Below are 14,199 nucleotides of genomic sequence, written 5' to 3'. Positions count from 1 at the left end.
TAATCTATAACTGTACTGCAGCGCACAGGATTTGATTACTAGCTACTAAAACATGTCTGTCTGGTTTATGCAATCATCTGGAATTTTTCTCTTTCTCTCGTTGATCTGACAGCTTTCAAAAAATGCAACCTCATGAGGTGATTTACTCTGAAATTATTTGGACGTCTGGTCTTTTCCTTTAAAGTAAATACAAGTGATAGTGTCCTTTAATTAATAGATGAGTTACACTCAAAGTATATCAAAAGCATTTAATATTAATAATCATAGTAATGTCACACAAATACATGAAGTGTTTAAGACGTGTCTGGCTCAGTATGCTTTCTGTGTGAACTCTCAAACAGTGCAGAATTTTAAATAAATGACCACAAAAAGAAGATATATTGCAACAGGAAAAATAGATTTTTTTCTTTAGAAACAAAACTGAAAGACAGAGTAGTTTAAAGAGAACAGCACCTTCTGAATCATAATCGTAACCAAACAATTTCATTATACGTGAACTCGTTGATTCAAGCTTAAGACAAAATTAAAAAGAAATTACAGTTTCAGTCAAATGAATCCTTTGATTCACACGTAACTTCATTCCAGTAAAATGCCACAGTATTTACAGTTTTATGTAATTTTTATTTTTTCCCCCTCAAACAAACAAAAATGCTTAAAAACCCTCAATATTTGGTTTATGATAACTGCAGTCAGATTTAATCTAAGCAGAGATTCCGCTTCCTGGTTGGCATAGCAACTGTGTTCTCTCATATAAAACGTTAAAAAAAGAAGAAAAAACTTCAGCACCACGAAATATGTAGATACTTAGAAACAGTTCTGAATTTATTCGCATTTACGTCAAATTTTGCGGCTAATGTTGGTTTAAAAAAGTAGCCTTTTGCTTCCCATTTACAATAGACAGCTTTTAGTTAGAGAAATGACAACAGCTCTGCTGTCTACACTCTACAGGAGAGGGGAGACCCGGGAGACCCCCCCGTCTCTCCTCATGGGGTTACCTGTTACCCCCACATGAGAACAGTTTAAAGGCCAAAAGACGTTACTCCTTTTATTGACCAAGCACCTCTGAAACTCTTCTTCCAAAACTCAACACATCATGGAAAACAACACATCTCTGATGACTCTAAACAAGGAAAACTTATATAGTCAATAAATAGAAGAAAGAAGTTAAATAAAATGTACAATTGAAAAAAAAAAAATCACATGAATAAATCTATATTAAGCAAACAGAGGTAAAAACAAGTCGCTAAAACCAATTAAGAATTGTAATCTCGCAAAAAATATATATATATTTATATAAAGAAAAACAAAACACCTGATGTAATCTTAAAATGCTCTCGTAACAATGGATTTTATTTTAAGGAAATAAAATCATGATACTAACTACACAAGCTTCTCAGACAGTATCTAAAATTGAAAAAAAAAAAAAAGAAAAAAGTTTTTTTTAAAAACCCGTATGTTTTGAACCATTCCAAACAAAGTTAATTTTTTCGTATTCTTAATGCTTTAGAAAAATGTTCATATATCTATTATTAGTATTATTCATTTATATCTTCACTAAATACAAGTCACAAGGCCAATGTGGTATACATCTAGGCTGTTCTAGATTTCAAAATAAATTAATAGAAAAAAAAAAAGCAGCACCCATGAAAAATATAAACAGCATTTACACAATTTCAGTATTCAAGACCGAAAGAGAACCCAAAAAGTAATAAAAAAAAGCAAACAAAGTACAGAAAATCCGAGATGCCATTTTTGTCATTAATTACATGACCGCAGAAACTGTGTTCCTCTTTGAAGACCTGTAAGACCAGTCAGAAGTTGGTATGTCGGCCTGCTGTCTTATTGGCTTTGTAAACATTGTGATGTAAACTGATTTCTGATTGGCTGTTCGACAAGAATTAGCAGTAGTACTTAAAAATTTTAAAATGCAGGAACTAAAACACTAAAGATCTTACTAAAACATAGAAACTAATTGTCCTAGTAAGCAAGACTTTTGGTTATGGCTGGGATGGATGGCAGAGTTGAGTTCACCGAGAGCTGGAGGCCTAAACACAAAACAGAGAAATAAAACAAGTGAATAAAAATGGTGGTAAATGATGATACAATTTTACAGCATCGTCTCAAGATTGTTTGCATGAAGAGTGTAATGTGTATCTGCTCTCACCAAGCTGAAGGTGTCGTAGGTATTCATCAGGTCTTCGATACGGTATTGTTCCAGCACCACTACATTGGAGAGATTAGGGCTGCGTTGCCTGGCACAGTCCTCACAGTGCACCACGTACAACTTCTTACTGCCACTCTCACTCGTCACAAACAGCAGGTTAAAAACCTCCACCTTTAATCAGAAACACATCATATAGATCACGGGGATTCAGCCAACACAGATAAAGGGCCAGCTATATAAACATCCTGTCTGGAGAAGTTCCTATCATGACTGTTTACCTTTAAAAAGGTAAATATTGTTTCCCATACATTGTTTTTTCTGGTAAACACAGGCATAAAACTGGTTGCTGTTTCCAGGAGACTTCAAATACGACATATGACGAGTTATAGCTGCAGTAAAACATTTTAATGGTGCAAACGTCTTAAAGAAGGCTGTAATCTGAAAGACTATCCTGGCCGAGGTGGCTCAGAGCACACTGTAGTTGAAAATCAACAGATAACTTGTTGCCACCTCTGTATACGCAATCATTCACCAACACCACTTGCACATTACAGGAATACAGGGTGGGAGTTATTGCCACACCCCTTATACAGTCCTGACCTGCTTTCATTCCACATTTTTGGACCATTTGGTCCAGCATTTCAGCCATAAAGAAGACAGTCTGATCATATATACAACGTCTAGTGAAGCACTAGTGAAATGCTGGGATAAGTGCATTAGGGGATTATATAGAGAAATAAAAGGAGTTATTCCTCTCATCACTATGTTCTGTTATTCTGCACAATCAAAAGTTCTTACAGTTGCAAAATCAAATTTGTGTTCTTAATTGGTTTCATACTACAGTATGAGAACATCGAACGAGCAGATTAAATGACTTACATCACACTCGTTGCAATAGTACGCTGGTTCATCCTTTACTCTGCTCTGGTAAGAGATTTTCTTCCCTGCAGCTACCAGCTGGTCTCTCAGAATTTGAATGTGCTTTAGAGACTGCAGGAGACAGTGTCTGAGAATGGATAAAACAATTAAGTACATTTCCCACTCCAGTACAGTACATATGATTTAGGAATATTTAATATCCTTACAACAAGGTTTTGATTATCTTACTTTAAATTACACACCCAGTAACCAATAATATGTTTTGACTATATCTATCTGTATCTTAGTTCAAACACTCACCTTATCATCTTGTAAGTGTCAGGGTCTGTAATTTTAACTGTGCGGGCCACATTCCAAGAAACGTGAATCATGGGCACGATGGACTTCACCTTCTTCACCTCATTCCATTCAAACCTTTCCAGAGCCAACTGGTACTGGTACCCTTAAAGCACAATAATATGTACACGGTCACAACAGGGCAAAAGAAAGGCTACAGAAAACTTACTGAATTATTAGATTTGAGTAATATAGATGAATTAGATGCCACTATTATTCACGCCTAGTCTGACCACTTACCATTCAGTGGACCCACATTCCATGCAATGTTATTGCACCAACCCACAGCCTGGACCCAGTGCACAGCGCCTGCGTTGATCCACACCAAGTCCCCAGGCCTCTGGATGAAGCGGTAGACTGGAATATTGGCGTTATAGAGATCCTCCAACACCGGCCACCACGAGCCAGTTAAATAATCCACTCCGTGCCTGAAAGTAATAACGTAAATGAATGCAATTAAACTGATTATATATCACATGAATTTACCAAATAAATATTTGGGCCAGCTCTTTAAGGGAATTGTTCATGTTGAAAATGCTGAGTCATGCATGTAATTTAACAGCATGGTTTCTTACTTATCGCAGATTTCGCTGATGGCTCCCCAGTAATTGTCATGAACAGCAAACCACTCACAGTCTCCAGGACCGATGTTGATGTTTACAGAGCAGAAATTATTATTCTCTTGGTGACCTATGAACAACATGGATACATTAATCACAAGCACACCAATATGCATGGTTTCTTTGGTTCACCATTTACTGTATACTGGGGTGGTAATCTGTTGGGTACACCCACTTTTTTTGTGCATGTTTTAAGAACTTTTTGACTGATTCTAGACCCTAGCAACAATTGAGTGTACACACTGAACTGTCAGCACAGTGCATCGTCTTTAAAACACACATGTGATTAACACCCACCTGGTGTGCGACTACCAGGGACCTTCATGTAAAGCTGTACAGAGTTCATGCCTAGGATGGTGTGGCCTACATGACTGAGCATATTGCTACTGGAGGACACACGCATGAATGCTGGCAGCTTCTGCAGCTCTTGTAACTGGGCCTTCCACCTGATTGCATACAAAACACACATGTTTAATAGAAAGAAGACCTAGAAGATCTATTGTACATGAGGGCCAAAGCTAAACTGATCCTTTATTACATGTAGTTGTACATGTCCGATATCTTTGGGTTCAAAAATGTTTTACACATGATTCTGAATATATTGGACTTTTAAATAGCTACATTGACTCTTTAGAAGAAAAAAAAAAAGTATGTTAGTATAATGAATAAAAACAATACATTTTCTTACCTCTTGGGATCAGAAAGGTCAATGTTGGTACCAAATTTGATTATTTTCCCCACAGGTTTCTGCTCTGAGCTGAGAGACAAGCAGTACGGGAAAGAATGCATGGAAAAGTTATTTAATAGAACTATAAAATAAATCCTGTACTCTATAAAGCTCTCTAAATTGGCTGATTAAAAGAGACTATTTGAAGCATGTTTTTGATTAGCTTAAAATACCTGGAGCTTGCGGAGTTACTTCCTGTGTTCTCTGAGTTGATGTCCAGTTTCTTCCCATCATCATCATAGTCTTCATTATCACTACCTTTCTCCTCCTGTGGAAACAAATACACCGAACTGAGTGGTTTTAACTGGATATTTTCTACTAAATTAATCAAGTATTCTGATCCAAAGAAAACAACTATTACTACTGAAAAAATATCACATAGTTTATCTGACCTGTAGGCTTTCTTGGAAGCTGGAGGCCTGGTACTGCGCATACTTGGCTATTGTGGTGTGGGATCGGCTGCTCTCGCATGGCCAGATTTGACCAGTACCACTGGGATCCCAGTTCTCATCAGCTGGCTGCTGTACCTGGGTTCGGACCTCCACAGCATGTTCTGCATTTGCCTCGACCAGTGACTTTGTGGAGAAGAGACCCAAATCTGTATCCAGGTCAGAGCAAAATGAAAAAAGGTGAGCCAAAAATCACAATATATTTCTAAATATTGACCTCCTTGTGAGAAATGTACCAACTGATGCTGCATTTTATGTGCCACTCACTCAGTCTTAGAGAGCCTGCTAGTCCTCTGATGACGGTGATGGGGTTCTTGGGGTCTGTGCAAAACTGAAGCAGCACAGGAGAGAAGGCATCCCTCTTGCTTTCCAGCTGTAATTAAAAAGGACAGAATATCAAGAACAAAATTCTATCGTGCCTATATTTAGTACATATGAGTACTCCTAACATGTTTGTAGCATTCAATCTTGTACATTCTGTACAACTAAGCCAAGACAAGAAGTGGTTTGTGTTTATGATGTACTCACATAGATACTGGGTGTGGGAGGGTTAAGCTTTTCCCGTGGGATCGGGTGCTCCATGGACAGAACAGGTTTCACAGACAACGTTGGATGTAGATAGGACTCCTTAAATTTCCTCTTAATACGGGCAGCCCTGAAACCAATTAAGTCTTGGTTTAATATTGATTTAGCCTTTAGCATGTCAAGGTAGTACTGAGAAAAGCTAGTTTGTGTTATATACACTGTACACATGCCATGTACCGGTCATTGATGACTGATTAAATCCTTAACGTCATGAATTCTAACTCTCAGATAATGGTAATTCTCTCATTAATATTTCTATTCTTAGTAACTTAATACCCTCACTCACCTGCATGATCTGATGATTTCACTGGCTGTGTTTTTAATGGTGATCTCCTCAAGTGGAATTCTCTTCTCTTCAACTTCAGAGGCAATGAAGGTTTCTCGGTCTCCACTTTCCACTTTAATCAGCCGAATCTTGAGCTCTTTGGGTGGGCCATCTGTCAGAGCCTTCAACTTCTGGAAGTCTGCAGAACCCAATGCAGGTGAAGAAGACGCATTATCTACTGAAGAACTTCCTGACTTTGAACCCTTCTCTTTGTTCCGGCATACCCATTCCTCTTTCTCTCCTCCTTCCTCTTTCCTTTTCTTTTTCTCTCCTTCTCTGTCTTTCTCCCACAGCTCCTTTTGCTGACTGTCTACGTGGCCCCTTTTCTCCTTGTGTGATTTGCCTTCCTTGTGCCTTCGGCTTGAGCATGACGAGGAGGAAGAGGACGATGATGATGATGATGATAGGGACGTATTTTCGTGTCTTTCTCTGTGTTTTTTCTTTTTCTCTTTCCTTTCCTCATGTTTTTTGCTACTGCGTTTGTGTTTCTTTTCCTGGTTACAATGCCGCTCCCGCTTCCTGTCCTTCTCAGTTAAGGGCAGCATCTGGTTCTTATTGTGGTCTGATGTCGTCACTAAAGGAAGGTTGTGTCTGTTTATTACCACCTCACAACTACGACCCAGCTCTGCTAGTGATGATTCTGAGATTGTAGTGAGCTTGGGCTTCCTTTTGTTCTCTGTAGAATCCTTTACAATGCTATAATCCTCTTCATCCATCAGCCCCTTTCTCACTCCTTCTTCCTCCTCACAGCCAGAAAGATCTGACTGGGAGACTGTAGCATCTCCTTTTCTTTCAGGTGTCGATCCTGAAGGTGAGAGTGGATGGGTTTGTTTAGAGGTAGAATTCTTTAAGGGTTGAGTTGGAAAGCCTGGGTGATTGGTTGAGCCTGATGTGGGAGAAGTGCTCTGCTGTCTGCAGATATCTGGGCCCAGTGAAAGTGATGAGGAGTACTTCACTCCTAACACAGCTGAGGGAGGTGGTCGACCAAATGGTCCTCCTCGGTAGGTATACTTTTGGGTGTCTAGCATAGAGGCTAAGTTTTTAAACATGATGTTCACACCAGTCTGATGCAGGTGAGGCCTCATGGGTGGTGGAGAACAGGAAGTTGTTTCATCTTCCTGTTCTGCTTCTTCCTCTTCCTCAGACTCACTTTTCACTCTCTCTGACAGTCCATAGAGCTTGGCCAAATCACTATGGCGATAACTACTTCCTGTGATGCCAACACCACCATCTTGAGATTGAGAACTTACAGTACTGTCCGATTTTTGAAGGATTTTTAGTGTGTCCTCCTCTTCTTCAAGAGAAGAAGTACGGCTGCAAGGGGATGCCAAAGATCCCTGACGACTCAGGACGGGTGGACTAGCATGGGTGTCAGTTGAGTACTCCTCTGAGGATGGCTGTTTCAAGGCAGGCATGAGGTCAGGGGCAAACGAATAACTCTTTACAGGCGCCACCGTGAGAGAAAATGGAAGCTCCGAGTCGGGCTGTCCACCACCACTGGGGCCAGAATATAGTTCCTCCTCCTTTTTAATGGACTCATCCAACATCTTCATAATGTTTGCCAAACCATCAGGTAAAAGCTCGGATGGTTCCTCCTCAAACTGGGCACTATCTGAATCCCCGCTGGAGCTACTGGTACTGCTGCCTAAACTACCCAGCCCACCACTTGTCTGCTTTTGGAGACTAGATAGACTCGTGGCTTTTGGTGAGGAGGATGGTAGAGTGTCCCTGGGAAAGGCCTGATAGAGTTTGGGGGGTTCTCGCAGGTTTGGAGGGTTTGATACTGAACCCACAGCCTGGATGTTCTGAGAGCTCTTTAACATGGTAGAGACATTGGATGAACAGGAGGATGTCTGTATCGTTTTATTTAAAGAATCTGTTGGTTTGGATGAATATATAGATGTGGAAATCCCTGAGGTATTCTGGGATGTAGGAGTGATCGAGGAATTCCATTGCTCTCTCTGCCTCTGTTTTTCACGGGCATAGTCTGTTTGAGGTGTGAGAGGAGGTGGGCGAGACCTTTCTATGGGATTTGCACCTGGTGCCAGTGGACGTGTACCTCCCCTGCTCAGCCAGGGAAAAGGTGGGGATGTCTGGGTTGGTGGTGAAATAGTGGAAGGTGTAATGGCTGGAGACAGGCATGGAGGGGGTGGATCAGTAGCACTATTTGACAGCAAGCTCTCCAGATTCTCAGTTGCCTCATTTCCTCTTTTGTTTCTTACTTTGTTGTGTTTTCTCTCCTTTTGCTCCTGCTCCTTCCTTTTCTCTTCAGCTCGCATATGGTCCTGAAGCTCAGCATCAAGCTTTTTGAGTGCTTCCTCAATAGACTGGGGGCTAGAGATGGTGGGTTGAAGACATGGCCTTTGATATGACTGGGCAGGTGGCACCTGAGATAAGACTGGGGCTGCCTGGTGAGGCAGTTCACGATGCAAAGAGTCAGACTGTTGTTGGGCTGTGTTCACAGTGATGGATGAGGCAGGCTGTACATGATGAAGGGGTGAACGTGTAGCCTGCAAGAGGTTATCAGTGGCCTTGCTGGTGATGACAGTATTTCCTGAACTCTGAAACCCTGAGCTAAGAGAGGAAGGAGCTGAGGACACGTTTGGGCTGTAATGGGGTTTGTCCTGCCTCTGTTGGGGTAGATGGGGTTCCTGATGCTGAATTTTTGCGGTCGGTTGGTGGTTTGGATGGCTTACGATGCCAGATTGGTCTCTCTGATACTCCTGGGGTTGGAGACCTTGTGCAGATGGAATCAGATTAGGGCTTGAGACTAGCGCTGACGCATGTGCAGTCTTCCAGCTTTTAACGGTGCTGGCCACCGAAACGTTAGTAGAGAGCACTGAGCTCATTGTGTCCACACTACTATAGACTCCCACAGAACAAGGAGGACCTGAAGACTCCACGGATGGCACTGTGGAGGTGATAACTGGTGCCCGAGCATTAGAGGTGCACTTATCCTGATTTTGCCCAGATCTACTCTGCTGTTGCTGCAGAGATGAAGAGGAAACCTGAGCGTCCACTGTATGGCGATAAGGATCCAGTTCCTAGAGAGAAAAAAATTAAGATTGTTAAACGTAAAATTAAAGTGATTTTAATAAATAAATTAATAAATGTAGCTGACATTTTTAATTTAATGTGTTGTACACTCACTGTGGCCTGGTTATCATGTTTGATCTGGTTCCTCCAGGGCTTATGAGGGTTGCATTGAGCCGCTGCAGCTTGTGTCCCACTGTTGGAACAGGGGCTGGTGGTGGGAACCAGCCCTGGATGGGGCTGGAATTTGGGGTGGCTGTAAGGCACGGCGGTGGGGTGTGCTGGTGTGGGGATAGGGCAATCTCGATCAGTCAGGGACGATGAAAGCTGTTGCAGGGGTGCCTGGCTGCCAGGAGACCTCAACCCAGATGGATGCACTTTGTGGGTGGGAATGACCTGGTGCTCTCTCAGGTTCTGACCAGAAGGTTTGTTGTTAGGAAAGGGGAATGTAGTTTGGTTGATGTGGACATTGTGAGACGAGGAGCCCAGAGATTGTGGTGAATGAGAAGGCTTATGGGGATGAGGTGGAGGACCTTGTTCATAGCCCCTCACAGAAGTGATGGGAGGTGAAGAAATGGATGGCGGTTTGGGGGACGGGAACTGCTTATAACTGCAGTCACCCATGTCTTGTTTGGGCAAGTCCTGTATACAGACAATGAAGTGAGAAAACGTATTAGATAGGTAGGACATAATTAACATCATGTTGTAAAGCAAATCAGTAAAATAAATGCCAGAATAACCAATTTTACGGACCTTAAACTCACTGCGGCCCATTTTGCGTTCTAATGGGTTCCAAGTTGCCGCCCGTTTTGGCAGAGGGGTATATTGGAACAGAGACTGCTGCAGCAAGGGCAGTGAAGGTGCCACTGACCCTGAGTACTGATGGGGGCCCATCAATTGCTATAAAAGACAAAGAACAACTTTTAAGCACTAAAACAAGTATCACACACAGCGCCCCAAAGCAGCAAGTTAAAAATCCTTAATAAACCAGTCAGATGTGTCCTAAAACTTAAAAGTCATGCATACCAACTGTAACTGCTTTAGTAATAAAGCTAATGTAGGCAGTAAGGTAGACCTAATAATCAAGCGATATGCTTTGTTATTAGACAACTAAGAAGCATTTTAATTTGATAAGCTTAGGTGGTTCTCTCTACCTGTTCGGAGTCAGAACTCCTCTTTTTCTTGCTTGGGCTGGGACGGTCCTCATTAGGCCTGTTTAGGGAAAGAGGGGTATGCTGGATGACCGACTGCTCTGCCAGAGGGGGAGCTTGCCGCTTCAACTGGCCAGAATGCGAGTAAGGTCCCCTAGGTGGGGGTGGTGGTTGCCTCTGCTGTTGAGACTGTTCCCACAAGTCTGGGATTGGAGGCATGGGCCTGGATCCATGTTGCAATGGAGGGGGGGCAAACTGGGAGAAAGAGGCCAATGTTAAAACATTCAAGTACACACAATCCCTTTAAGCTCTGATAAAGTATACATTTATGTGACTTTTTCTTCTAAACACCAATAGTTTGTTTTAGATCAATATTTAAGAGAACTTTGCAAAGCAACTGTGATGATTCACACTTAACAGACAATATATATACAAGTAATGGCAAAACCATGTAATATTAGTTTTCTCACCTTTAACAGCTGATTGGCTCGGGCTGCGAGATGTGCAGATGGTCCAGAGTTGTATCCGTTGTGCAAATGGGCATGTTCCTCACTGGACAATGGCTCATAATGCTGACCAATTGGATCCCATGGTCGGGGAGGGGCTGGGGGCATCCGGAGATCCCTGTTTACCCCTGGCAACAAGGCCTGAGGTAGGTCCAGCTTTTCTCCTCCACGTCCCAGTGGCCTGGGGACATGCAAATAATTTGTGTAAGTTTTTTTTTTTTTTTTTTTTTTTTAATCACTGTAACAATGTATGTGCTCAAACACTTACCCACTGTTGTAAAATTTACTTGCATGATTTAGCCCCATCATGTGACTGGGTGGGAGGTGAGGGAGGAACGGAGGTTGACCACCAGGTGAGCACCTGTAAGAAAATTTATAGTTTATTTTAACTATAGTAACTATAGAAAATTTATAGCATTTTGGACAATTGTGAATATTTAGATCTAATAAAAAGACCTAAAGACAAACATAGGCTTGTCTATGTACAGGTGTGTGTGTATGTGTGTTTGTGGCATTATGAGATACAGAGGTCTAGCTACCTGGAGGGAGGAGGCCAGGCATGACCAGCCATGGGAGCCCATGGTCCCCGGTTGATTCCATCCAGAGGTAAGGGGTCCCGTGAGCTGCGCACACCAAATTTTTCCGCGGTGTGATGCATCCAGCCTGCAATGTAAAAGGTTTGTCATCTATTTACATACAGGAAAAGTCTAAATTGTTAAAAGGTATAATCATAGAATATGCGGTGGCTTATTATCTTAATGAATATTACCAATTATTTAAATTATTATTATTATTATTAAATTATTACTTAAATAATTCTTTTGACTGTTAAATAATTCTTTTGACTGTGTAAAGCTGCTTTGCAGCAATGAAAATTGCTAAAAGCGATATACAAATAAAATTGAATTGAATTAAAAAAAATACTTTCATCAAATAACTGTAAATCCTAGCTAAAATTAAGATAATATTGCAAAACTGGTATCATAAACCAATACTAATTAAAATTAAAAAACAAAATCTGAACAATAATTGACAATGAATACAAGGCCCGTCATCTCATTTAGGCTCCAAGGAGAATAATAGACTTTAAAGACACTACACTGTATAGGTGTTGGCGTGTGTGTTGATTGTAGTTACTTACCACACTAGCTGTGTGCGTGAAGCCCTCCACAGCAGCAGAGAGAGGGCCACACACCAACACTCACAAGCTGTTCGGAGAACTGCAAAAACAGAAAAGGGAAAAAAAAAAAAACCCCACAAATTTAGAAATGAACAGATTGGAAAAGCATATACAATTCTGAAACACTTTGTAAACACTTTTGATAATTCTATTAGTGAGTGTTGAAGAGGTGAATATTAAAATGAAATAACTAGGGGAGATTATTTTTCCAGCAAAACGATTACTTGGGGCAGGTGAAGTGATTTTAGACATTTTTACAAATATAATTTTTCGGCACGATCTTCTTCTTTGTCTTTCGGCTGTTCCCTTTCAGGGGTCGCCACAGCGAATCATCTGCCTCCATCTAACCCTATCCTCTGCATCCTCTTCTCTCACACCAACTAACTTCATGTCCTCTCTCACCGCATCCATAAATCTCCTCTTTGGTCTTCCTCTAGACCTCCTGCCTGGCAGTTCCAACCTTCTACCGATATATTCACAACCTCTCCTCTGAACATGTACAAACCACCTCAATCTGGCCTCTCTGACTTTATCTCCAAAACATCTAACGTGGGTTGTTCCTCTGATAAACTCATTCTTAATCCTATCCATCCTTGTCACTCCCAAAGGGAACCTCAACATCTTCAGCTCTGCTACCTCTAGCTCTGATAGTAATAGAAAAAAAATCTCAAATTATTTATGCAGCTCGATATTGTTCTCTCATGTAAATCAGACTATTAGAAATGTACATCAGTGTGCATCTTAGCACTGTTCACTGTGGAACATAAATTGAAAACGTAGAGCGGTTGGTCAATTTATCTCGGTTTGCTTAAACATTTTGACACTTTGAAGACAACAAAGAAAGTCTTAGCAGTAGTACTGCGAGCAGCATGTAGGGGGCAGTACGTGGGTGTTTTTGTGTGTGCACGCCTGAGTGGAGCACAGATGGACTGATGGGAGTTCACCTATAGGAAGAGTGTACTGAGGTCATAATAAACCTTCCTGGGGGCCTCCTGGCACAGAAACAGGAGAGAAAGAAGCACAGGGCACTTTGGAGCCTAGCCAGCAGAGAGTGTGTGTGTGTGTGTTTGCATTCTTGTGTAGGTATATAGCCTTCTGCTGAGCTTTGACAGAATGGTGGTGTTCTGCTCCTGTGTGTGTGTGTGTGTGTGTGTGTGTGTGTGTATATGAGACAGTGAAACAAGAAAGACACCAATGCATAATCGTATTAGGCCAGACACATTGCTAAAAAAGAGAGTAAAGGAGGGCTGTGTGTGTGTGTGTGTGTGTGTGTGTGTGTGTGTGTGTGAGAGAGAGAGAGAGATGGTGATAGAATGAGTAAACAATAGACATGCTGAAAGGGATGGACTGCATGTAAAGAGTCTAAAGTACACAACTCAGTGTCAGTCTAAAAATGTATTATAGCACTTTGCTGTGAGACAACTGGCCGTGTCCATATCAAACACCCACACACTCCTTCCTACACGAACGGACATCACCACCACAGACAAATAATAACTAATTTCGCGTATGAGGCACTCTTGCTTTAACACTTACACCATGCGGTATTTTAAGACCGCCGTGACCTGCGAGCATGCACGCAGGGTGTGAGTCTGCTCTGCCTACGTTACCTCCCTTTCTCTATGGTTCTTCGTGTCCTGTGCTATTTCAGTTCCTCTGTGATATTTTAGGATCTAGGAAAGACAGAAATAGGCATGATGCTGCTGTTCGATGCTGCTCCTACTATTTCACACTGAGCTCTTGTCTAGGTCTCAAGACTCAGGGAACACACACAGTCACGATGTTTCTACCTCTTCAGTTAAGCACGCCGTGGCAGTGACGAGCTGTGACTGTTGGCAAGTAAAATTGCTAAAATTACTAAGGAAAGAAAATAAAACGAGATCGGCTTCACAGTTTTCATTTCAGCTCGTACACACTTGGTTGAGTCAGTGTGTCTGATTTTTTGCTTTTAAATAGGCTTCTCTTTACAGTCGTTTCTGGCCTTCACCCTTATTATATACAGACCTGTTATATAAGTCATGTTGCTTTGAACACATGTTTGGCATAAAGGCTTTTTTTTTTTTTTACGATTACATGGCAACTAAGTGCTTCAAAAGAAATACAGACCACCAGTGTTACAAAATAAACAAAAAATTTCTTATAGTTGCTTATACATTATGATAGCACGATTCTGAAATAAAAAAGATCACATGGCTTAGAGATGGAAAAGCCAACTATCCAGTGTGTAATTCAGCAGGAAGAAAA

At 41.4% G+C, this 14,199-nt stretch overlaps 1 protein-coding gene across 3 annotated transcripts in view; it reads right to left on the bottom strand.

Annotated features, from left to right (window-relative positions):
• Positions 1-233: 233 nt before the first annotated feature.
• Positions 234-14,199, bottom strand: part of kdm6ba (lysine (K)-specific demethylase 6B, a) — an 86,416-nt gene continuing 72,450 nt past the window's right edge. For all 3 annotated transcript variants that reach the window (XM_053491214.1, XM_053491199.1, XM_053491207.1), the window contains 20 exons: positions 11,917-11,995; positions 11,315-11,438; positions 11,044-11,136; positions 10,740-10,956; positions 10,273-10,524; positions 9,872-10,018; positions 9,236-9,760; positions 6,047-9,129; positions 5,704-5,830; positions 5,443-5,548; positions 5,119-5,324; positions 4,900-4,994; positions 4,688-4,756; positions 4,297-4,445; positions 3,955-4,069; positions 3,620-3,807; positions 3,344-3,485; positions 3,044-3,170; positions 2,165-2,335; positions 234-2,045 (listed from right to left, as the gene is read on the bottom strand). In XM_053491214.1, the coding sequence (XP_053347189.1) occupies positions 2,028-2,045; positions 2,165-2,335; positions 3,044-3,170; positions 3,344-3,485; positions 3,620-3,807; positions 3,955-4,069; positions 4,297-4,445; positions 4,688-4,756; positions 4,900-4,994; positions 5,119-5,324; positions 5,443-5,548; positions 5,704-5,830; positions 6,047-9,129; positions 9,236-9,760; positions 9,872-10,018; positions 10,273-10,524; positions 10,740-10,956; positions 11,044-11,136; positions 11,315-11,433 (5,949 nt within the window). In that variant the 5' untranslated portion in view covers positions 11,434-11,438; positions 11,917-11,995 and the 3' untranslated portion in view covers positions 234-2,027. The remainder of the gene's footprint in view (positions 2,046-2,164; positions 2,336-3,043; positions 3,171-3,343; positions 3,486-3,619; positions 3,808-3,954; positions 4,070-4,296; positions 4,446-4,687; positions 4,757-4,899; positions 4,995-5,118; positions 5,325-5,442; positions 5,549-5,703; positions 5,831-6,046; positions 9,130-9,235; positions 9,761-9,871; positions 10,019-10,272; positions 10,525-10,739; positions 10,957-11,043; positions 11,137-11,314; positions 11,439-11,916; positions 11,996-14,199) is intronic.

This window comes from Clarias gariepinus, chromosome 1 (assembly GCF_024256425.1).
Source record: "Clarias gariepinus isolate MV-2021 ecotype Netherlands chromosome 1, CGAR_prim_01v2, whole genome shotgun sequence".
Lineage (NCBI taxonomy): Eukaryota > Metazoa > Chordata > Actinopteri > Siluriformes > Clariidae > Clarias > Clarias gariepinus.
Note: the sequence above shows the minus strand (reverse complement) of the source record. Positions and strands in the feature narration are given on the sequence as shown.